The sequence below is a fragment of the Eretmochelys imbricata genome, chromosome 2 (assembly GCF_965152235.1).
Source record: "Eretmochelys imbricata isolate rEreImb1 chromosome 2, rEreImb1.hap1, whole genome shotgun sequence".
Taxonomy (NCBI): domain Eukaryota; kingdom Metazoa; phylum Chordata; order Testudines; family Cheloniidae; genus Eretmochelys; species Eretmochelys imbricata.
The window spans coordinates 100589210-100612500 of NC_135573.1; the positions used below are offsets into that span (position 1 = coordinate 100589210).

The 23291-nt window shown below is 40.5% G+C and overlaps 1 protein-coding gene across 1 annotated transcript; it reads right to left on the reverse strand.

Annotated features, from left to right (window-relative positions):
- Positions 1-11925: 11925 nt before the first annotated feature.
- PTGR3 (prostaglandin reductase 3) lies at positions 11926-21393 on the reverse strand. Its single transcript, XM_077810513.1, has 2 exons — positions 20355-21393; positions 11926-13736 (listed from the first exon to the last, which is right to left on the reverse strand). The coding sequence occupies exons 1-2, from the start codon at positions 20660-20662 to the stop codon at positions 12812-12814; spliced, it is 1233 nt and encodes a 410-aa protein (XP_077666639.1). The 5' UTR covers positions 20663-21393; the 3' UTR covers positions 11926-12811.
- Positions 21394-23291: the final 1898 nt, after the last annotated feature.

The following is a 23291-nucleotide window of genomic DNA, read 5'->3' on the forward strand; positions in this document are numbered from 1 at the left end:
GAAGACATGGGAATAGGACATCCATTTCTGAAGCCTGTTTCCTATGGGTATGTATGTACTGTGTTAGGTCAATCAATCCAGCCAGGACACATTTTCCCTTCTTAGGGTCTTTTACTAGTATGGTACCTCCTGATCATAGTTTGTGAATATGGAATCTAGATTATATGAAATTGGTTCTGCCTTTTCTTAGTGGAATCTTTCTATTTAACTCCTCAATTTCTCTTTTGTTTCCCCCACTGCAGATGATCATTAATTTTTTTTAAAAAATATTCTAACAGGCATGTCACAAAAAAGACAGTTCTATTGAAAATGGGTTGCCAAAGCCTAGGAAGATCTGTCAAAATACTTCTCATTTCTTAAAATACTTGGAAAGAGTTCATGAAGTTTGCTGGGCTTCCTACTATTGACAGTGTATAACCTAGTGAGGGAAAGCTGACTGTTTAGTGGAACAGTAGATGAAAGAAAATCTGTGGCCTTCTTTCGCCTAGGATAAAACAAGTGACAGTAGAACAAGGTTCTTGGACACACTTTGCTCTGGAAAAGAATATTTTATTATCAATCAGAATGTAAATAGTGGGATAAAACAAAATGTTTGTTGTCTGCTTAATGAGACATTGTTAGGGCACGCTTCCCTCTAATCCTCTTTCCTGGTCAGAATCCAGTGGATGAGAGGGTATTTAGAGTACTGCTGAGAAAGCATAAATCAGAAAACTGACTTAATTACATTGCTTATTGCCTCTATAGGTCCACATGGTTTGACTGGCTATTTTAGGACACCTTATAATTTGGAGAAATCCTGTGCACAGTCACCATAAATGCATTGCTGCTATCCAAAGCACTGTTACTAATCTAAAGTTGGCTGTTAATATTGCAGGAGCCCGTGTCTATAATTTCAGTGAATGACCTGAATGACTCTGCAATGAAAGACTGAAATGTCACTCTCTTCCTTTACTTTGTGTGCCTTGAGCAAAGACTGCTCCAGATTGTGTACATTCACTGAGGTCCAAATGATGAAAGGGCAGTGAATAAACTTAGGCTCATGCTCTGCTAAATCTTTCCAGCTCTGTCAGAATAATGGTGGAGCGGAGGACAGAATGAGGAACCTGACATTCTTTTCCTGAGCTCATTGAATAGTGCTTGAGCCTCTTCTCAACATGCAGTGCGCAAGGGCAGGCCCGACTGTAGGCAGTCTCTATTGGGAATTGGCTCACCCATGCTCTCTTGTTGCCAGCTGCAAACAAAACTCTTATGGCCAAAGTGAATGCCAAAGCAAATCATAGATAGATTCACAGATATTAAGGTCAGAAGGGACCATTATGATCATCTAGTTCGACCGCCTGCACAATGCAGGCCACAGAATCTCACCCGCCCACTCCTGTGAAAAACCTCTCGCCTATGTCTACTATGCTCTCACCTATGCTCTCACCTATGTCTACTGAAGTCCCCAAATTGTGGCATAAAGACTTCAAGGAGCAGAGAATACTCCAGCAAGTGACCTGTGCCCCATGCTACAGAGCAAGGCGAAAAACCCCCATGGCCTCTTCCTATCTGCCCTGAAGGAAAATTCCTTCACGACCCCAAATATGGCGATCAGCTAAGCCCTGAGCAGATGGGCAAGATTCACCAGCCAGATACCCAGGAAAGAATTTTCTGTAGTAACTCAGATCCCACCCCATCTAACTCTTCTCATAGCCAGAGTTCAAACTATCTTTGTAAGTATTTATGTTGCACCCATTACTATGGTGTCTATGTGATAACAGAGTTATGTGAAGTAAAAGTCAGGCAGAGTGACTTACACATTTAATCCTTCCCTCTGATTGTGCTTCTTGAGTACATAAAGAAAGAATTATATTTTTTCTGTTGAAGTTTCATAGGCTATTCCATTGATATTACTGAAATACACAAATGCAGAGAGCTTGCTCTTAAGTTTCTGATTTTTATCATGAGTATTTTACTCCTTTGCTGTGTTGGAGCCCAGTTTGTAAGATCTGGGCTCCAACACAAGAAATGACTAAAATACTCACAGTTAAATTAATAAACTTCAGTGTTTGGTTCTCATTTAGAAACTTGTGACACTTTTACATATCTTTACTGGAAGACAGGACCATTTCAGAGTGATGATTAGTTTTTGTATCAAAACACATGATGTTGTACGTTTAAAGGAGAAACTGTAATTTCTCTCTCACGCCCACTCAGACACACATTTAGGGGAGCCAGATGAGAGGGAACAACACTGAAAATTCCCTTATGCAAAATTTTGCAGAAATGCTAGATAACTTCACACACCTCTACCAATAAAACTTCTTGAAGCAAGTGGACCAGATTCTTAGAATGCACAGCACATACTTCCATGGTAATATTATTGAAGTCAATCAGACTGTGTGCATAAATGCTACTCAGAGTAAAGTTCAAGAATTACTCTGCTATCAGTGACATCTATTCCACCTCCACTGTCTTTTTCTCCAATAGATGTGGTGATATCAGGAAAAATTCCTTTCCCTGTGCTCCTTAGAACTAATATGACTGTGAATGAGGCCTATCCTAGTATTATTACAAATCTGGCTTGCAAGCAGGGCTTAAATTCAGTCAGAGCTGTCCAGAATGGAGTTCCAGTAAAAATTTCCAACCCCCCTGGAGTTTTTATCGCATGCTGGGGGAGGGTGAACATGGAGGGGGGGCGCTCTGGGAAATGCTCTATCAGAATGTAAGCCCCGCTTGCAGGGGTGAGAGCTGTTTTCTATTCAGTTCGGATACTGTAGTTGTATGATTATAGAATTGTGTTGAGAAATCGGAGGAAATCTGACAAAGAATTACTGTGTCCCTTTGCCCTGTATGAAGGCAGGACCAGTGTTTCTGTGGAAAGCCCTCACTAACATGTGCAAGTGGCATTAAAAGTGTGTAGTTGGAGTAGCCATGTTCTTTATGCTTTCTGGTCTTCAAAGTATAGCGTTTATTACAATAAAAGAAGCAAAGCAAACTGATCTTACCTATCACAAACCCCCAAATCCACATTCCCCTTAGTAGTTAAGTGTAGCCCCCTCACCCCAAAACATCCTTCTCTTCTGTTTCCCAAACAGCTAATCCTTTATAGAGCTTCCTCCTGAGCAATCTGATTGGCCTGCAGTCTCCACCCCGTCTCATTAGTGAAAGAGGATGGGAAAATCAGGCTGGGATTAATCCCTAGCCTGCCAGTGACCAGGAGGGCGCTGCATGCTGCCTGAGGTTGCTTTAAGCCAACAGCTCCCTTTCCAAATGTAAATTCAGAGAACATATAAAAAGAATTTTGTAGTTCCCTGGAGAAGAATGGGTCTCGTTCCAAAAATATGATTGCAAGTGCCGTTGCTGTTCGTTTGTTGTGAAATGTGTCAATGGAAAGAAGCTATATTTGTCTGTGAAGTTGAACATTTGTTTATGCGTGACTTCAAGGAGGAAGGAAGCCATAAGAAGAGTGTTAACAGTGTGAGTGCTCAGAACTACGTGTTTGTGAAATACTCCTGTTGAATTTAGGACAGAGTTTTCTTATGTTGTCTTAGATGTGTTATTAAAATGTTCCTCTTACCACCTGTAGAACTCATGTGAGGTGAAGCCTGGGCCTTGATTTTCTCCAGTCAGCTGAGCAGCACTGTCCCAAATGACCTTTTCAGCCGGGGTTAAAAAAAAAAAAATAGTCTACCACTTTGTCTCCAGCATGCTTTATTTTGAGTCCCTTGCTCACTTTATAGAATTCAGGATTCTGGTTCATGCAGCATGAACCAATGCTTATCTATTCTATGCAACAGCAATTTCAGTTTCTTGAAAAAGAGGGTATTTGGCTCCTTCTTTGCGCCATGACCCACATGTTGTGAGTGTGGAATCTGTCTGCCTCTCTCTCTCTCACACACACACACCAAAAAAAAAAAAAAAAAAAAAAAAAAAAGCAAGGCAAAAGAACAAGCCATCACCCTAACCCACAGCTTTAACAGATAAAATGGAAGAGACAGCACATGAAAACACTTAGGTTGAAGTTGTTTTTGATCCCCCACTCGCCCCCCCCCCCCGTAAATAAGAGAACGTTGCATGTTTGAGTTGGAAGTAGTATCTGTTTTTTGTGGTAAAATGTGAAACTGGAGCGGTGTTGTATACATTGACCCTAAATCTTGTCAAAATCTGTTGCACCACTTATATGCAAATCAAGTGATCTGTGATCCACTAGGTTTAGGCACCTTGAAATACAGGGACGGCCGATCTCCACAGTTAACCCATATCTGCCTGTAGTAGGAAATTGAAAACCTTGAGACCCTCTTTCTGGATGCATCCCCTGGATGCTTCTCTTCCAGAACACCTGGTTTTTCTCTCCAATTTGAAAGAAAAGACATTACATTCTCTGGGGGTTTTTTTAAGTTGGCGGGAGGGAGAATTAATCTGTTTTCTACTTTGAAGTGAGTTCTGACAACAGTGATGCTCAAGAATTCAAGTATTTTCTTCTTTTGCAGCATCTCTGGACAGGGCCATTGTGCTGTCCTCTTCTAATCTATTTGATGATACTTGTATGGTGTGGGCTACTGTCGCTGTCATAGTGGCAGCACTGGTGACCGTGAGCATACGACAAGCCTTAGCTTTTGCAAACTGTCCTGAGGGAAAATTTCTCAACAGCGTGAGGTTGGGCAGGTCTGGGTCAGAGCTGATTTCCTCCAGCAACATAAACATACCCACACACACACAAAGGGACCCAATTTGCTTCTGACCCCAGTTTCATACCAGCCATTCCTATGGAATTACTGATTTACAGTAGCACTGTACAACGGCACACTGTTTCTGCTCATCACGATAAGAAGCCCACACTGGCTAAACTCCGCTTCTAGTTTATAAAGAATAAGAGGAAAAATAACATACTGTAATTTACCTACTTTCTTCTGGCTACTCGTGGCATGCTTAGCACAAGCAGGAAGAGGCACTATGCTAATGGTATGCAGAGGTTACTGTTAAAATTGTACAATCCCAAAGGGAACATTCATTACAGCTTCAATGAGGGATTACACAAAGGTGTCAAGGGGCAAATAAGCCAAACATGTTTCCGGCATTACCCTTGTTTAACATTACAGGCTTTCCGAACTCTGGAGGCAAACAGATTGGCTGCCAGAATAGTCATTCCAATAATCCCTTGTAGATAGAGGAATACGGTCATACTTTTTTGATTGTTTGTTTATTTTCTGGGTGACAATAAGACATGACAGACAATGCATTTCTGTGGAATTCTCTGGTCTTGGGTGGTTGGAATCACTTGGCTTTCAGCCTTGTGCCTCAAAGTCCACCTGAGGCATACTGTAATCAGCCAGAACTGCACTGTATGGCAAGTCTTACTGCTTACAGAAACTACACAAATTTCCTTTCCTTCCATTTCCTTTGTGAATTAGCCCCTTAAGGGTATATTTTTTCAGACAGCGTGTAAGAGGTCTGTGTACAAATCCCATAACACATAATGAGATTTATGTGCCTGTGTACGTTCTTTCACTCATTCTGAAAATGAGCCCTCTAATGTCGGAAGTGACTTGGCCTGGTGCATTCTTGTCATGACCTCACTATGGTCATAGGTATATAGGATAAATATTTCCCACTCATTTCCTAGAGCTGGTCCATGGGGCAGTATGGTCTCATGACCATTCTTCTCTTTGGGGCTGAACCTGCTGGGAGCTGTGTGCCTTCCGGAGATGCTCAATGCCTTCAGCTCTACCTCCCATAGGAAATGAGGATGCACCACACCTCTCATGATCAGAAGCAACGTGATGCAAAATGCCTGGTGACAGAAAACTAGAATTTGAAGTGTGCTTGGAATAACCAGATTATAAAACAGTAATTTTAAGGAAAGCTGCACTTTTCCTTACAAGCAAAATTTTTTTCTACAGAACAAATGTCCAGGGACACATTTTGTCCCCTATCCAAGCCCATATCCACCACTGCAGCAGTGGCTAATCTTTGGAACTGTAACCCAAAGGACCTGAGACGAATGCCTTCATGCAGACACCACATAGGGCATTAAGTGGCCCTACAGCAGCCCTTTTGCAAGCCTCAGTAGGGGGCAGAGCCATAACACAGAGTGCTACAAAGATTCTTAGCTGCTCCAGATTGTGGAGCAGCCGTTGGGAGGCTGCCATAAATCAGTGCTGCCCCTGGCTGGAGCCAGAGCAGAGTACAAAGGTAGCTTAAAGCCACTGTTGTCCTGCCTCCACCAGGGCTGCACAGTGCCTCCTGGAGCTACAATTTCAACCTAAGTATTTAGTTCAATAAAGCCAACTTTTTAATATAATTGCATTGCTGAAAATAAAACCTGCATTTTGTAACTAGCTCCAGATTGCATTTATGTCCATAATAAAGAATGATTTTTTTTTTGTCAAAGGAAAGGGGGAAAAAAACAAAAGTTAGAAAATTTTTTTGGGGGGGAAAAAAACAAAAATTAGAAAAACAGCAACCAGAGTGCATCTATGAAACAAACTATTTTGTACGTATTCAGTATTTATGAAATCCTTCTTCTAATCCAGAGACAAGCAGCCAGCCACAGCTGGTAACTCTGTTTTTTTCCTTAGGCCTGGGCTACACTAAGTTTGTGTGTCAGTAACACACAACTGACAATTAGTGTTTCCTGTCCTAACTGTAATAAAGCTCAGCTTGTATTTATAAATGCATCAGGGTGTATGTGTGAGAGAGCAAATAACAAGGTAGTTGAAAAAATTAGCAACTCCTTCTCATCAGTTATGATGCAAACTACCCATCCACATCCAGTGAACGTGAAGTGGTAAGTGAAGGGGTTAAAACACTACACAGGTACAGATCCTGTGGCAATTACAAATGTTACTGAAATAAAAGCCAGAAACAGGAAGCCAAAAAAACAGGTCCCTAAGGCAGGCATCTGTCTTAAATGATATCATTTGTCAAGTTTCCAGCATCGTGTGGTTGTGAACACAAAAAGAAGTTCTGTGTTACACTAAGGACATTACATACTCATTAACTGGAATGTTCCTGAAGTACATAACACAGGATTTTCATTTAATAAAAAGCAGCTACTTGCCACTGCGCTGTATATAAAATAAATTCTAGATACACTAATCGCCATTCAAAGATGTTCTACCCAGCTTTGGATAGGGTGTTTTTTCCCTCCCTCCCGTCTTTAGACCACATTGTAAGAATTTTAAACAGAATGTGTTATTGCCACAGGTTAAAAACCTTTTTAGAATCTTTGTATATCCTCTGAGATGTGGATTTTTGTGATGATGAAAATTGAAAGCACTAATGCTGTTATAAGAAAAATGACCTATAGGGACATTTATTTATTTATTACACATAGGGTAAAAAAGGTATTAAGGGAGAAAAATATAAGAACAAAATTACTCCTCTTCAGCTGTTCCCCCCCCCTAAGAATAAACATAATTGTAATTAATTAGTATAATCCCTCTATTTATCCACACACTAGTAGTGCATTAGAGTTAATATACAAGCTCCCCTCTCACTCACTGCCCTGCCAATGACCTTAAGCCCGATGTGGAAGGAAGACCACTCTCCTTAGACTTGAGAAGCAATTTATCCACCATGATTGTTCAGTCCGGGCCCCCTCTCTAAAACCGAGACTGACAACTGTGTTGAATTATGGATGGTACATTTGTAGTGTGTACAATGGTATGCAAAGGAAGGTGCTGAGTCCATCAAACTCATTGCATTTAACATTGTAGGCTGGGTTTGTACAATGATCTGAGAAAAGACAGAGCCCTTGCTGAGTCATGACCCTGCATTTGCAAATATATTTCTGAGATTGTGTCTGAATGAGAAAATAGTCTTCTGTTTATCATAAATAAAAAACAGTTGCATAGTTTTTCCATTTGTAAAAACACATTACATGAGAATATTTTTTAGTTTGATTTTATTTTACCTGGGATTTTTTCCTTTCTCCCACATTTCAGGATTTAGCATATCCCCTCAAAACATAATAAATTTCTATTCTTTAGCTTAAGGGATCCATCAGTTAAAACGTTAGTCTTTCATCTTTATTACCCTCCCATTAAAATGAAAGAAACCGGGACTCACTTCAGTTTAGAAGAAGCAATTTAGTTGGTAATGTCCTTACTACGCACGTCTTTACAAAGAGAGAAAGTGCATTATTGCTTATATTTCACACATCTATCTGCATGAGAAGCAACTAAACCTTTCAGACACATACTATGTTAAATTTAATAATATTCTTTGATTAGATTATTTTATTACAACATTTTTCCATTACTAGTCATTTCCCATACACATTTACATTCATAAAATCTGTGGGTTTTTTGTGTGTGTGTTAACACAAGGCAAAGATTTTCTGTTTTGCCACAGCTGTTAGATCTGAAAGGGACAGATTAATAACTAACCACCACATTGGACTGGGTTTTCTTGTACATTGCAGCAGTAACCCTTTGCTATAATGAGGACACAAAGAGCCTCACATCAGGCTGCTCCTCTTCTTCATAACTCAAAAGCATCACAGTGGCAATAGCCTCCAGTGCTATTTGTCTTTAGTGCAGTTGTGACACTTCGGCATGATCCATAATTTGGCAGCTATTTACCGTGACATTTCCCTTCAGTGCAGCCATAACATTCAGTGAAGCCATTATTTGGTTCCATTTACCATATAAATTGTATTGTTGTGCATGCATGCTAGAAGCTACATTAGGTACCTGAAAATGAGTAAATCTTGTAAAATAGATACTAACGGCCATTCAGCAGTGGAATTTCTTTACTTCTCAGACTGAATGAGGAAAAAAATAACATTTTCAAATACTGTTTCAAACTTTTCCCTGAGCAACTGTAATTATTTGTCTGTATATAACGTGGCAGCTATACTTGGCCACGTTATTTAAAAAAACAAAAAAACAAAACATAAACCACCAAAAACTATAACCTGCTAGCAATCTAACTTAATTCAAAAAGGCATTAGGAGATTCCAGCATAGCAATTAAGTATGGAGCACCTCTGTGAAATGTGCTGAGGGGTACAGACCTGAATATACAGTAGGGGGTGTGTGTGTCAGACCTGTATATATATATATATAGAGAGAGAGAGAGAGAGAAGCATATAGCCAGCCCTTCGTTACATTTCTTTGTTGTTTTCTATGGAAGCGTGCATGTGTAGGATGGGAGAACTCTGTCATTAGCCTCAACAAGCAATGTTAGGTAAAATTAGGATGTAGCGCCAGCAACTACAGCTTGATCAGTTGCTATTATTAATAATATTATTATTTAAATCCCCACTCTCTACAAATAGTATACTTAGTACTTCCCAGGCCCATGTATTATTATTTTGAATCACTTAAGTCCCCACTGTGCACACAGCTTTTAATACACCTTTTTTTGCAAGCATATTAAGTGTATTGTTATTAATCCCTTGCTGTGAATCTACAGTATTTCTTTTCCTTGTACATTCAATGTCCTATACTTATTTAAACCCTCATTGTGTGCATGCCATAATAGTCTCTTGTCCATCTAATATTGTAGCATTATGTATACATACCACAGCTTGCTTATCCAAAATGAGCCTTATGCAGACTGTAGCCAGTTCACAACACATACTTTTGAATAAAAAAAGAAAAAAGTTGTCTATGTTCTCACATACCTGAGCATTATCCGCATAATTTGTGTGCCTCAAATACCTGCATTTTTTCCCCACATAAAGCTGCTCTTTACAGTAATCTAAAACTAGTAATAACTTATCTTTAAAAAGCAAAGGGGGGAGGGGGGGAGATCCCTGACTATCCTGGATTCATTCACAGAAGAACAATCATACATATCTTAAGACGTCTCTTTAACATACTCGAGAAGTTTGATAAAAAATGACAAACCCATTGCTACAGCCAACCTAGACAACAAAAGTCTTTAGAATCAGTAAACAGGGAATTCAGGTTCTACATATAAAGAAGCTGAACTTTGGTAATAATGTTACAATGTATTGAAGTGCTGAAGAGTAGCTCAAAAGCCACAATTAGAACAAAAACAAATAATGTCACATTTGAATATAAATATAAGAATGTGCCAAATGTGCCTCTATTCCCTTATCTTATTTGTATTAGTGATGGAGCTTGTGGCAGTTACTACTTTTCTAAATAATCTTTAGGCATATAACAGTTTATGAAATACTGAACGTCATAGATGCACATGGTACACTACTATACATAATAAATCTTAGGCCAAATGCACAACTTGAGTTATCCGATTTCAAAATATTGTTCTTCATGAGGAAGTTCCCTGCACACTATAGACTGTTAACAACTATGGTTCCTTGTCTGGACTTTATCAGTTAGTACAGATCTGAATTGTTTTCTCAGACACTTGTATTGCCCATGGATATGAATATTTTAACACCCCCCCCTCTTTTTTTTTTTAACACTAGAGAGGACCAGACACATTGGAGTAAAAATATATCACATTAGTACTGTCTGACTGGGGTCTGATCTTGTGAGGTTTTGAGTGCCTTGCCTTTATCTGGCATCAAAAAGTAAAAGGAGTAGGAGTAAAAACAAGCCCATCCCACCATGGTAACTAGTTAGCAGCAAGCCACATGGTTTGAGGAACCCTAGAATGTCCCTGTAGAATAATCTAGGCTTGCTTGATTATAAGAAAAAGCAAAGAATTTGAAACTGCGATGACTGACACAACTCTACCTTCTCCTGAAAACACCTGAACTGATACCAACATTCAAAAATGGCAGAAAAGGAATGATTCTTTGCTGGATACTAATCTGTTAACCAGTAATAACAGATGTAAACTATCAAATTACAGTGGGAATGCAATATTAAATCATAAATTGAAAAGTGATTTAACTTTTCTATGGGTTCCAGGTTTGTTCGTATAATTGAAGCATTTACCTACCACACATTACTTTCAAGAAAGCTAAATCCTATGTGCACAACCAGTCCTGATTATTGCCCAAGATGTAAAATTAACTCTGGATTTTTTTTTTCTATTTAATATGGGAATGTCCTATGATACAAGGGAACTAGAAGTTTATCATCAGATGCCTGATCCTGTGAGCTGCCAGTGCTCTCAAAGTCCATTAAAATTAAAATTCTCTGACTTCAATGGGTACAGCTGGATCAACCCCTAAAAGTGTAACTACATTAATGAAAATAAATGTACAGTATAAAAGATTTACTGTTTTGGAAAATGTTACCATGTCTATGTTGTATTCCCATTTTACGTCTAGGTAATAGCACCTCCTCAGCCAGGAATAACTTTCAAAACAGAACAAACATTTTAACTGAACCCACTGTGCAAACCACGGATTCTTAAACTTCATTGCACCGTGACCCCCTTCTGACAACAAAAGTTACTACATGGCCCCAAGGCAGGGGACTGAAACCTGAGTCTGCCTGAGCACTGCTGCTCTGGGGGTGGGGGCAAAGCCCGAGCTTCACCACCCTGGGTAGGGGGGCCCTAAGCCAAAGCCCAAGGACTTCATCCCTGGGCAGGGGGCCTGTACCCTGAGCCCCACTGCCCAGGGCTGAGGCCAAAGGCTGAGCCCTAGACGGTGAGACTCGGGCTTTGGCCCTGGGTAGTGGAGCACCGGTTTCGGCTTTGGCCCCGGCTCCTAGCCAGTCTAACGCCAGCCCTGTCGACCCCATTAAAATGGGGTTGTGACCAACTTTGGGGTCTGACCCACAGTTTGAGAACCGCTGGTGTAAACTATTCCCTAGTTATGTTTTTATTTATACATATGTGTATTGGGCACAGAGAATTTATACAAATGACCTTGCTCTTTGCCATAAGGCCTACACAGTAGCAATACTAAATAATAACTACTAACTTTGCTATGAGAAGCTGTACCAAATATTCATCACTGTTTTAAGGACATTATAATATACTGCACCTCTATGGAAGAGCTAAGCTACAAGAAGTGTATCAATATGAAAAAATACCACACACACGGAGATAGCTTTCTGCACTTTATTAAATTGTTAGTACAAGTAAAGGACCTCAATACATGTAAACACAATTCAGAACTAAAGCCCAATTAGCTCATTTAGTAGTTTAATGGGGAGAATAAAGGGTAAACAATAAAGATAATAAACACCAGGGCAAAGGTATAAGATGACTGTTCCAAAAGGTAACCAAAGACTTGAATGAAAATGGCAGGGTTATGTATAGTTGCAAACTCTGAAATTTTTTTTTTAAATTGTGAGTATGTGTGTTCCCTCCTTCCCTCTTCTCCCCACCCCACTTCATTTTTCTGCCATGTTAGAACTAATGGATAGATTTTCCATATAGAACTGGTCATGAAATCTGATTACCATGCACAGTGTAGCCATACCATGCACAATGTATCATTACTGAGTTTGCAACCCAAAAAAGTAAAAAGATAATTTTTAACTTTGGTTTCCCAGAAATGTCAAGGGTTAACAAAGCATCAACAAAATGTTTTGTTTTGCTGTACATGAAAGATATTTTTAAAATCACAGGATCTAAATTGCAGAAATGTAATGTTTCCAAAAAGGATTTAAAAGCTTATCAAAGAAACTGATATCAGCCTCTGAATCATCATTTATTCTAACTGCCCAGAATAATGTTCATATCTAGTATTAGCCTGAGCACCACTGCCTGTAAAAGTTACAGAATCGAACACAAGCACGTTAAGTCCTTGCTACAGGCACTGGCTAAATTTAAGCTTTTTTTTTTTTAATCAAAACTTTTTATTAACAACTTAATATAGTTTTAATATACTATCCTTTACCAATTTTTTTTTTAAAATGGTTTCTAGTAATTCTGAGGCATAAAGTGCCTATTTTCTCTCTCTTTTGATTTATATCATTGTTCTGTTTTTACAGCTTACTGTTGACAGAGTTAGGTAATTCAACTACAATTTTTCCAATGTTTTTTCCCATGTACATATAATCTACAGCACGGAATACAGACTCCAAGCCAGTGAACTTGCCCTCTGGAGACATGTCTCCAAGGTCCACCTCACAAACCAGTTCTCTACTTTCATACATTGTGAGTAAGTGCTCCATAGCCATTTTATATTCAGAAAGGTAATGGTTCAGGAAGAAACCCCGGATGCTGGCAGATTTCTTCAGCAGTTTTGCTGGCAACATTTCTGCTTTAACAGGCTGAAGGCCAGTAGGATTTTGATAGCCAGAGATAAACCCAATAACTATCAGGCGCCCTTTGGTAGCCAAGGAGTTGACAGCCAAGTCAAACATCTTTCCACCAACAGATTCATACACTACATCCATACCTTCTGGATAGTCCCTTTTAAGAACAGCAGCAACATTTTCAGTTTTGTAGTTGATGGGACGGTCACAGCCAATGGATTTCAGAAAGCCAGCCTTTTCATCACTGGAACAAGTTCCAATTACATGGCACTTTGCCTTCTTTGAAAGCTGCACAGCAAACTGGCCTGTTCCTCCCGATGCTGCGGTCACTAAAACCTTCTTGCCTTCAGACAATTCTCCAAGCTCCTTCAGACTGATGTACGCCGTCGCGCCACTTACCATTAGAGTAAGAAACTCAGGTTTCACAGAAGGTAGAAGAATTGCTTGTTTGGCAGGCACAACTGTATATTCAGCAAAAGAACCAGGTGTCATATAGGCCACAGCTTGGCCTACTGTGTATCTGGCACTAGCACTGAGGCCTAAAGCTACCACATCACCAATACCTTCAAAACCTGCATCAAACGGGGGTTTAACTGAAGTGTCATACCGGCCAGCTGAGTAGTTTATGTCAGATGCATTAATGCCGATAAATCTAGAAGAAAACAAAAATTTGTTAACATGCTTTCTTTGTCAAGTACTTTGCCATGTGAAAAAGCATCCACTTACATTTACTGGGTAAGATATAACAAGGCATATTCAAATATACCAGTAACTGGAAAAAATGGTCACCTCATACTATTAAAAAAAATGTCCGTATACATAGCATAGCAGTGATCTTAATCAGACTTTTGTACCTTAAGTTTCTAATATTGTAGAAATTTTAAATACGTTTTTAAAAAATAAGACATTTCTGCATGGCCATTTTAACCACAATAAGCAAACCAAAAATAATTGTGATTGAGACTGGAAAATTAAAATTAATTGACCACTCTACAAAAGATATAAAAACAACTCTGTGGAATAAAATATGTGTAAAGTGCTAAATATGTTGATTCTGGCAACAAATTTACATTTCTGATTATAATAATATGTTAATGACTAACGATAATATTAAGTATAAATGTCATCTACAAGGTCATTGATCATAACATGTTACTGAAGGCAAGTTTTCTTTTTAATTATGATGTGATTATAGGAAATTTGCTAATTTCAACATTATTAAAATATTTTGATTTATACCAATTACTTGCAACACATCAAAACACCATTGTACAGAAGGACTGAAATTGTAACAGAGTATTGAATGTTTAGAAGTCCTATTGACCTCTAACAGGTGAAAAAGAATGCCAATGTTTTCAAAAAACACACATGTACACTAAACTTGATTAGCAGTAAAAGAGGTAATCATGGTATCACAATCTACTTTAATTGTACAGGCGATATTTTACTAACAAGATTTTTCCATGTCAATGTAGTTCATAACTAAAATACCTTGCTACACAAAGGGAAAGTGGATGGGGAGCATCTGTTAACTAGAAAATGTGAAGAAGCTTGCACATGCAACAGAAGAATCCCAGATTTTTACTACATGTGGAAGCGATAACCTAAAGATTATAGAATTTGGTGTCATATGAAAAACTGTAGAAGTATGCAAACAGTGCAATTTTAATGGTCAGAGTTAGCAATATTTTCAAATTTTGTGTATGTGAGATTTTAAAGTGCTTACACACACAGTACACAAAGAAATGAGAAACTGAAAAATGCTTTATTTTGATTTTTTTTCAGTTCCTTATACTATGGAGAATCTCAGAGTTTCACTAATATAAAGTGTGTATCATACACACACATACAGCAAGACAGTCTTATTAATATAAATATATATAATATACACACAGGCGGAGAAAGAAGAATGTGACTTTTGTTGCTTTCCTTAATTCTGCATTAAATCCTCTGTTCAACTGTAACAAAGAATGTTTATGTCCTATTTATAGATACAAAAAAATCTACCATTCTCTTTTAATTTACATAATTCCAATGTCCCAGTCTTTAAAAAACAAACAAACAACCACAAGCAGCTTCCACAGCAAAACATGTCTCCTCAGGACATTCGAAAAAAAGTACCAGAAAGCCAAGGCACAATTAGTGCTACAACTTTGCGTTAGATTAGAAAACCCAACTTTTAGCAGTGGGGTTTAAAAACAGAGAGATGGTTATCTCCCTCCTTTCCCTCCCTTATCCCTACAACGAGAACCTCCAACCCATGGATTTACCATCTCTCCTCCACTTCCAGCCCATTTACCCCTGAATTAGCCTCCTACAGACAGAACCTCCTTCCTGGTGCAGAGATCCTATTCATGCGCCTTTGATTTTTGCACTATATGAAACAGGCATTCCCTGTGTGCAGTGCATCCTAAAGAAGGGAGGAATTAAAAAAACAACAACTTTTCTCCCCCACCCTTTGCAATCCCATTTTCTTTTCACCTAAGAAGCATCGTTCTTAAAATGGAAAGAGAGGGATAGAGCAAGACAGGTAAATAACCGTCTAAAGCTGGAAACTTTGTGTGTGTGGGGGGGGGGGGCAGGGGAGGGGGGGAGGAAGGCGGAATGGAAGTACTGCAGTTAGCCAGATGTCTGGTAAGCAAGTGTCCTTAACATGCTGCTTTTTACCAGGAGAAAATTCAAATCATTCCCCATCTTTTCCCCTTCACCCGGCTCCACCAGCAGCTGAAACGTGTGTGCGTGAGAGAGAAGGGGGCGATGCAATGGCAGATCTCGGGGAAAGACACAGTGCAGAAGAAGTTGGTGCTTGCCTGGCACCTCCCCACCTTTTATGGTAACCGTAATAGGGGGAAAGTGCCAGTGTTGACACCAATAGGAGTGTGATGCCTCAGCGGGGCTTCAAGGGTCGGCCAGGGACTACGAGTGGGGGCATCTCTCTGAGGACATTCCATCCTAGCACTCCCTCCCTCTGGCCCCTATTCTCCACCCCGGCACCTCCACCTCCTTCTCCAGCACTTGGCCACTTGCAGCTATCCCTCCCATGCAAGGCTGGATGTGCAGATGCGGATGTCTTTCCATCTCAGCTGGAACTGGGGTCTGCGTCTCTTCGGTGGCTGTATTACTAGGGGATTTTGAGATACGCACAGGTCAACCTGTGGAGAAACCATTTGAAAGACTGTTCTCTTGTTCGCGATCCCTGCATTTTCCATTTAAAACGGGGCTAGGCGCCTCAGCAAAAAAATAGATTATTAGGAGGAAATAAAGAAATGCGAAGTACTATATAATGTGTACGTGGCTTGCTGGTAATATTTGTTCTTACCATTCCATTTCTCTCCCCCCCCCCGCCCCCCAGTCTTCCGAGCTGCCTCTGCTGTGTGAAATGATTCTCTCGGGACTAGGGGAATCATTATTATTAATCAATATAGTCTCCAAGCTTGCTAAAGTACTCCCCACCCCACGCTTTTTTCTCAACCCACCAATATTTGTATAACTCCCATTTGTGTTCGCATCTAGGTTTTTGTTGTTTTTTTTTAATGTAGTCTCCCTAAATTTCTCATATGCAAAAAATGATCAAACCACAAATGTCGGGATTCAAACATACTGTCTAAATCCTTTCAAGGTACTATGAGGGAGATGGTTTGCTGTGCTGTGCCCCGGACGTTTTCAGACCCTTTCATTTTAAACGCAGAAATAAATTCAAGATCAACTTCCAAACTTGTGTCTGAGAGAGCGAGACGAGGTGGGTGTAGGGGGGGAGTAAAGAAGTGCACTCTGGGTTTGCAGTATGCCCTCAGAATTCTTTTCAAGTGATCTGCCTGTTTTAATTCCCAAATTTAAAATGCCTTTGTTATTTGACTATGGACGGTCTGGTGAGGGCACCGTCTTCCGCTATTTTCAAAATCTGAAGCGCTGAGACACCGAACCAGACTAGGGCTGGCTTTTCCCAAAATAATTACACACTCCGAGTCACCCGCTTTTTTTACACTGAAGCGTGCTGAACCCCTTACTATTGTTTATTATAAAACCAGGACGAGCCCGAGGAGGGGTGAAAATGCTGCTTCTCGCACCACAACAAAACGTAAGAGACAAATTCAGCACAAAAGCCTTCAACACAGAGACAAAACAAAGTAATCCAAACTAGGAGCGCAGAAGAAAAACAAATTCTCAGCCCAAACACTCAGCAGAAATAATCCCCCACCCCTCCCACTGTGATCCGCCAAACCATGAATCAAAAACTCCCCCCCCCCTTCCATTTCAATAAACTTTTTTCCCCCTATTGACTTCCACCTCAGCAGAAAATCGTTAAAAATATTTTGGAAACGAAATAACCTGTCACTCCTTTACAAAAAGCTCGAAAACATGGCATAATTTAGGGGAAACCTGGGCTTTTGTCTTTGGGTCGTTCTTCTGCAATAAAACAGAGGCACCTTTCTCCCTCTTGAAAATAGAGCGAATGCACATAAGAAGCGTAAATGGTTATGTTAAGGATTCTATTCCCCTTCTCCCTCCCTCCTTCACTCGAAAGAGAAAGTTTATTGTTTTAAATCGATTTCTAGTTTAAAAGCATTGCTCTGAGAGTAAAGGCTATGATGGATTTTTTCTGCTAAGAACTAAGGGAATCATCTGGGGTTATTTTTCCACCGAAGGAAAAAGGGGTGGAAAAGTTCCACTTAATAGAAGAGCATCTTTGAAAACCAATAAATACAAGGACCCCAAAGCAGTTTTCCACAGTATTCCCCTAAATCCAAAAGCAGATTTTACTGCGGTGAATGAGGATTGTTTTGCATAAAAAGCTCGAAGCAATTAATACTGTTCATGGGCGTGACTGGGACTAAAATGAACAAATCCGCAACTGCACCCTTCAAACTCAAACCATGTATTGTTTTGTTTTTAAGATCCTGTAGGCTTCTACCTATTGTAAAATGTGTTTTTAAGAATAAATAAAGCCAGGGACACATTTTGTCCTTTCGGGATGGGAAACAGCTTCCCCAGGCTAGTACAAAAGGGGAAAGGGAGGCTTGTTTCCTGCTGTAGCTCTCAGGAGGCACAAGCAGAGAATATATATGTAGGGATGTGATGTGAGATTCCTCAGCAAATAATAATAAAGAGAAAACTCCACACAGCCCCAAACAATACAAAATGTTTCAACTCCAAACCTCAATTTATTATTTTTCCCCACTCCCACCCCTTTTTATAAACTGATATGTGTTAAAATACAGTAACTGCCTGGCTGAGTCTCTAGACCAGCTCCTGCTCTCACTCTGGTGCGAGCCCTCCACTGTGAGGTGTGCACGTCCCTCTGGCTCCCAGGGAGCCCACTCAAGACCAAGGAAGGGGGGGGGGGGAGGAAGCGTTACACTGAACAAAATTAATTACATGAATAAATTTAAAATTTCATAGGAAAACAGGAGTGTGTGTGGGGGAGTGGGGGAATTAGAGAACAACGACGTAACAACCTTATCATATCCAACTAGGCAGAACTAAGACTTGCTACATTTTTCTGTAGCTGTTTGTAGTGTGAGGCAGTCGGGTCCCTTCCAAGAAAAGGAATTTAGCTACAGCCTGATGCCTGTTTCATGCCATTATTGTTTCAGGGCCATCCCTTATTAGATACAGCAAGTCAGGGCTTTAGACCTCTCTGGCTCTCTCCAACTCTCTCTCTCAAAAATCCTATAGGTTGATGGCAGCAGCGGATTAAAGTTTTGTATGGAGCTTTTTCAGTCGCAGGAGAAGTCCATGCCTCTCTCTTCCGTGTGCAGGTATTGCATATTACATACATTATGAATCCCCCCTCCCACACACAACAGAGATTAGATACAGATAAGGTACACACACATTTCTATTAAACTTCCAGTTTTGATCTCACGTCTGTTAGTGTATTTCCACATGCACTGTCTTTAAACAACCAGTTCTACGTATGGAGAGGTTTTTGTTAGACAAGTCTTTTAAAAACAGGTTTCCCCCATTTCCCCTCTTGACAGCAACAGTTACATAATCTTCCTTGGGGTTTCCAGAGTTCCAGCTTCTACCAAGGAAAGTTAGACCTTTAAAGCTCCACTTTGTCTTAAGGAATATCGAGGCGGGAACTAATAAAAATAAAGAAGCCATTTGGGGAAAAGGTACATTTTGTCCTCACAGTCTTCATTTTATTGGGAGCTGACCAAGAAGCTTGAACGGACAGTCCTAGCTAGCACACAATTTACTGCTTATTATGTTAAGCAAAATGTCACATCTTTACTCCCTGGGTGACCCTGTTGGCCATTAAAAATAGCCAACAATTTAGAAATCCTATTTCCCATACGAGACTCACAGTGGTAATAAACTTTCTAAAAGGCTAGAGAGGCTTATGCGGTTTGTTAAAAGCTTATGGCACATCGAGAAGCTTCTCCTTTCCCGGTTTTAATGTTTGCACTTCAGGGGGAAGAAGAGAATGGAAGTAAGTGGTGGCCAGACGGCTGAAGGGTGACAGGGAAAGGAGAGTCGCACTGACAGACTGAGGTCCTCTGCCAGTTCCTGTTGATTCAGACTCACTAAAGGTTAGTGACGTGGAGGACTACCGGTGGGAGGAACCCCTACAGACACACAGGGAAACATACTCGCGGTTGTACACATACATAACACATAAAACAATCATTGGTGGATGCTCTATCTACACTTACACACTCAGACCGTGACTATAAATACCACAGTCACAGATTGCTATAAATTAATGTCACACCGACTTTTACATGGCTAAGACAGACACACACGCTGGTGGCTGTATGTAAATGTAACACACACGAACCTGGGAGGGACTTAGAAATCATGTTCTGGTTTTTCAGTCCCTCCTGAACACTTAGCTGCACGTGCAGCTTTCTGTTTAAGATCAAGCTGCCCTCTCCCACCCTTGAAAATGGCTACTAAAAACAGGGATTTGTGAGGCTGTGCGCTCTTCCTCCGGGGTAGGAGAGTAACTACTGCTTCATCAGCTGCATTCGTAAGGAAGGAGAAACCCAAACAAAAGATGTAAAAATCCCCACCCAACCCAATGCGAGGGGAGGAAATGAATGTGGTCTCAGACATTCAAAACAAACAACAACAACCCAACAACAAAATCAAATTACCAGGCGCCAGATGGCAGCTGGTACAACCTGATAGGATGACAGAGCAAGAGAAGGCCACAGGAGGTGAGAAGTCAGAGGGAGTTTGAGCAGGAAAAGGGCTCAGACCCCACGGCTAGGAAGGCAGGTGAAGAGAGGAGTTGGGGGCTGGAGAGGGGAAGGGAACTCACCTGTTTCGGACAAGAAGATCTCCATCTCCCGGGAGTGGTACAGGCGCGTCCTGCCGCAGGGTAACAGCCTCTCGGAAGTTTGAGCTCAGCTTAGTCACCACCAGCTTCTTCATGGAGCTGGGGATAGACGAGCCCTGGAAATCCAGAAAGTGACGGGAGTAGGACATGTCCAGGATGGGCCGGGGCCGAGCACCACCAAAGCAGGACCCGAAGGGACCCTCCAGAGGGCACAGCTGCTGCCGCCGTCTCCTCCAGAACCGAGATCCCCAGCACCTCAGCAAAGCGCTGCTTTTTGTATTAAAACTCATTCCCAGCCTTGGACCTCTTTCCCACCCACCCTCATCACCCTCGGGGGGTGTCCAGCTAAGAGGATTCTTCGGACAGCTTGCAAAACCCACCACCACCAAACTCACAAGAGGAGACACTCTGACTCTCTGAACATAGCTATTTGTGTATGTAAATAACGTCTAATGTAGCAAGCTGCAGCCTGTCTGCGTCCTCCCAACCCAGCCCCTCCACAACACGGAAACACCAGAGAAGCAGCAGAACGAGCAAGATGATCCCCTAGAGCTGATCTTCATTTACCGTCACTAACATGAAACAGGAACAAAGTTCACCCTCCTAACACAGTCCCGCCTGCAAAGCTGCTGCAACAGCAAAAAAATGTGGGTGCGTGTGTTTGTGTGTGATCTGCAACAACACAGAAACACATGCATGCATGCCTCTGTATAATATAACCAAATCTGATCACCGCAGCCAGGGATTTCTTACTTTCGGTAAAATACAGATTTGCAAGATTTTCCGTTCAATTTTTGTTTTGTTTTGTTTTTTTAGTTTGCATGCTGCGTTTTAGCAAGGGATTTAAAATATGTAAATATAAAAACGTGCCGCATTCCCACCCCCACGCCCCTAGTTTATAAAAGACGGATATGATCCCTTTAAAAACGTTGAAAGAAAACACGAATAAATTATCAGATCAATAAGGTTAGAATAGTAAAGAGAAGTTGCAGCTAATCTTCTAATGTTGTTATTAAGAGCAGCTGGGGAGCTCCAGGCTGCCGATACAGGCACCGCCCCTTCCGTGCGAAACATTCACTTCCTCGCAAGGTGGTACAAATCAACCCAGAGCCGCTAGCAACCGCCAGTGGATACAGCACTTAGATTTGGGGGAGAATAAAAGCACTACGATTTATGAAAGGATTTAAAGCATCTTAAGGATTTTTGTGTGTGTTCTGTCTATAAAGAAAAAAATACTGCTGACGTCCTTCTAGTCGGGAGACACACACACGTGAAATGCACTTTATAGCCTCATGGATTTTATAGCTCTTATAACCCGTGTACAGTTAAAAGAAACAGTGGATCCTTCTCCCACCCCCTTTTAGCTATGGCATTAGAAATGTTGCCATATATTTATTGTGGCCTAAAATATTTTTTCTACTCCCCCGTATCTTTAGGAGAGGATTTTTAAATCAACTTCTGCAATGCAGAATTACTTTTGGGAGAGTATTTATAGGAAATCAACTGGGAGGTTAAAGGACTCAAGTAAATGTTTTGATAGAACTGCCAGTCTGTACTTGGTGATGGTGGAAGTTAATTTAATAGATCTGTTGCAATGGTGTAGGAAGAATTCATGTATAACTCACAAGGAATTAACTCCATCATTCCAATATGCACAACTCATTTCTTAATTGCATGGTATTAATCATTAAAATCATAATAAAATCACCTTTTTGCCTTAAAGGAAGCAAAGTTACAGCTTCAAGTGTTCTCCTTTAGGAATCAGTGTGTATTTTAATTTTCTTGCCTTAAAAAAGGGGGGGGACGACACCTTCTGTTCTTGCAGTTAGCAATATACGAATCCCTAGACATAAACTATGCAAAATCTGTTAGCAGTATTTCATATGCTGCAGTTCTTGCTTTGCAATGTGTTGGTGTTTTAAAGTAAGGGGGACCTGTAATCTCACACAAATCATCCTAAATTCAAGGAGGGGGAATAATGTTTTTGTGTGCCAAGGCTAGGTAGCATCTCTTGCTTTCTAAGTTTGCCAGGACTAGACATCTGCTTAAGTTAAATCAGCACATGCGTCTTGTATAGTACTTTAGCAAGTGGATTATAATAACAAAACCCCTCAATGTGTGCCTCACATGAGAAATCTTTTATGCTATGCTGTATTAAGACTTTTTTTTTGTCATATTGTTTAGCTCTGGAAAAAATGAAAACAAAGCAATTAAAAAGATTGACAGGTATGGGTTTGTGTGAGACCTATTTGTAATTGTCAGGGTGACGTTGGCAAGAGGAGGAGGAGTAAAAACTGAAGCAGGAAAAGCAAGCTCGATGTGTCTGTCTATCAGTTGAGACTGTCTGAAAGCTCTGGGATCTGAATGTGTTACATTTCAGTGAAAAGAGAAGAGAGGGAGAGTGGATCTCTTTCTCTCCCAGGAGTTTAAAGGGGGGGAAACAGTTCACGTTAATCTCTCCCACCCAGTGAATATCTTTTCTTTTTCTGCCCCTTTGCACACACTCTCTGGGGTTTTTCTTGGTTTTGGCTTTTTTTGTTTTTCTGTTGCAGATCAAGATCAACCAAAAAAAATCCATGATAAAAATGTGTTTGAATTATATTTAGTATCAGAAGAAGCTGCTATCTGTGGAGGAAAAGAAAGGGGGGAGCAAGGCAGAAAAGTAGTCCTCTCCGGTGCTGACACTGTTTGATCTCTGACTGTTTGGAAGGTGGAGGAGTGACTGACATTTCCCATCCGGTGCATATGTATGTATGGGGACTTTACTCCTTTTTATTATTTGCTTTCTTGCTCTAAGACTAAGTGCTGAGAGGAGAAGGAGAGACTGGATCGACCTCGTTTTTTGCACAAAGAAAAAACTATTATCAGCGCAATAAAAAAAACCAAACCAAACCCAGAGAAACCCAACAACAACAACAC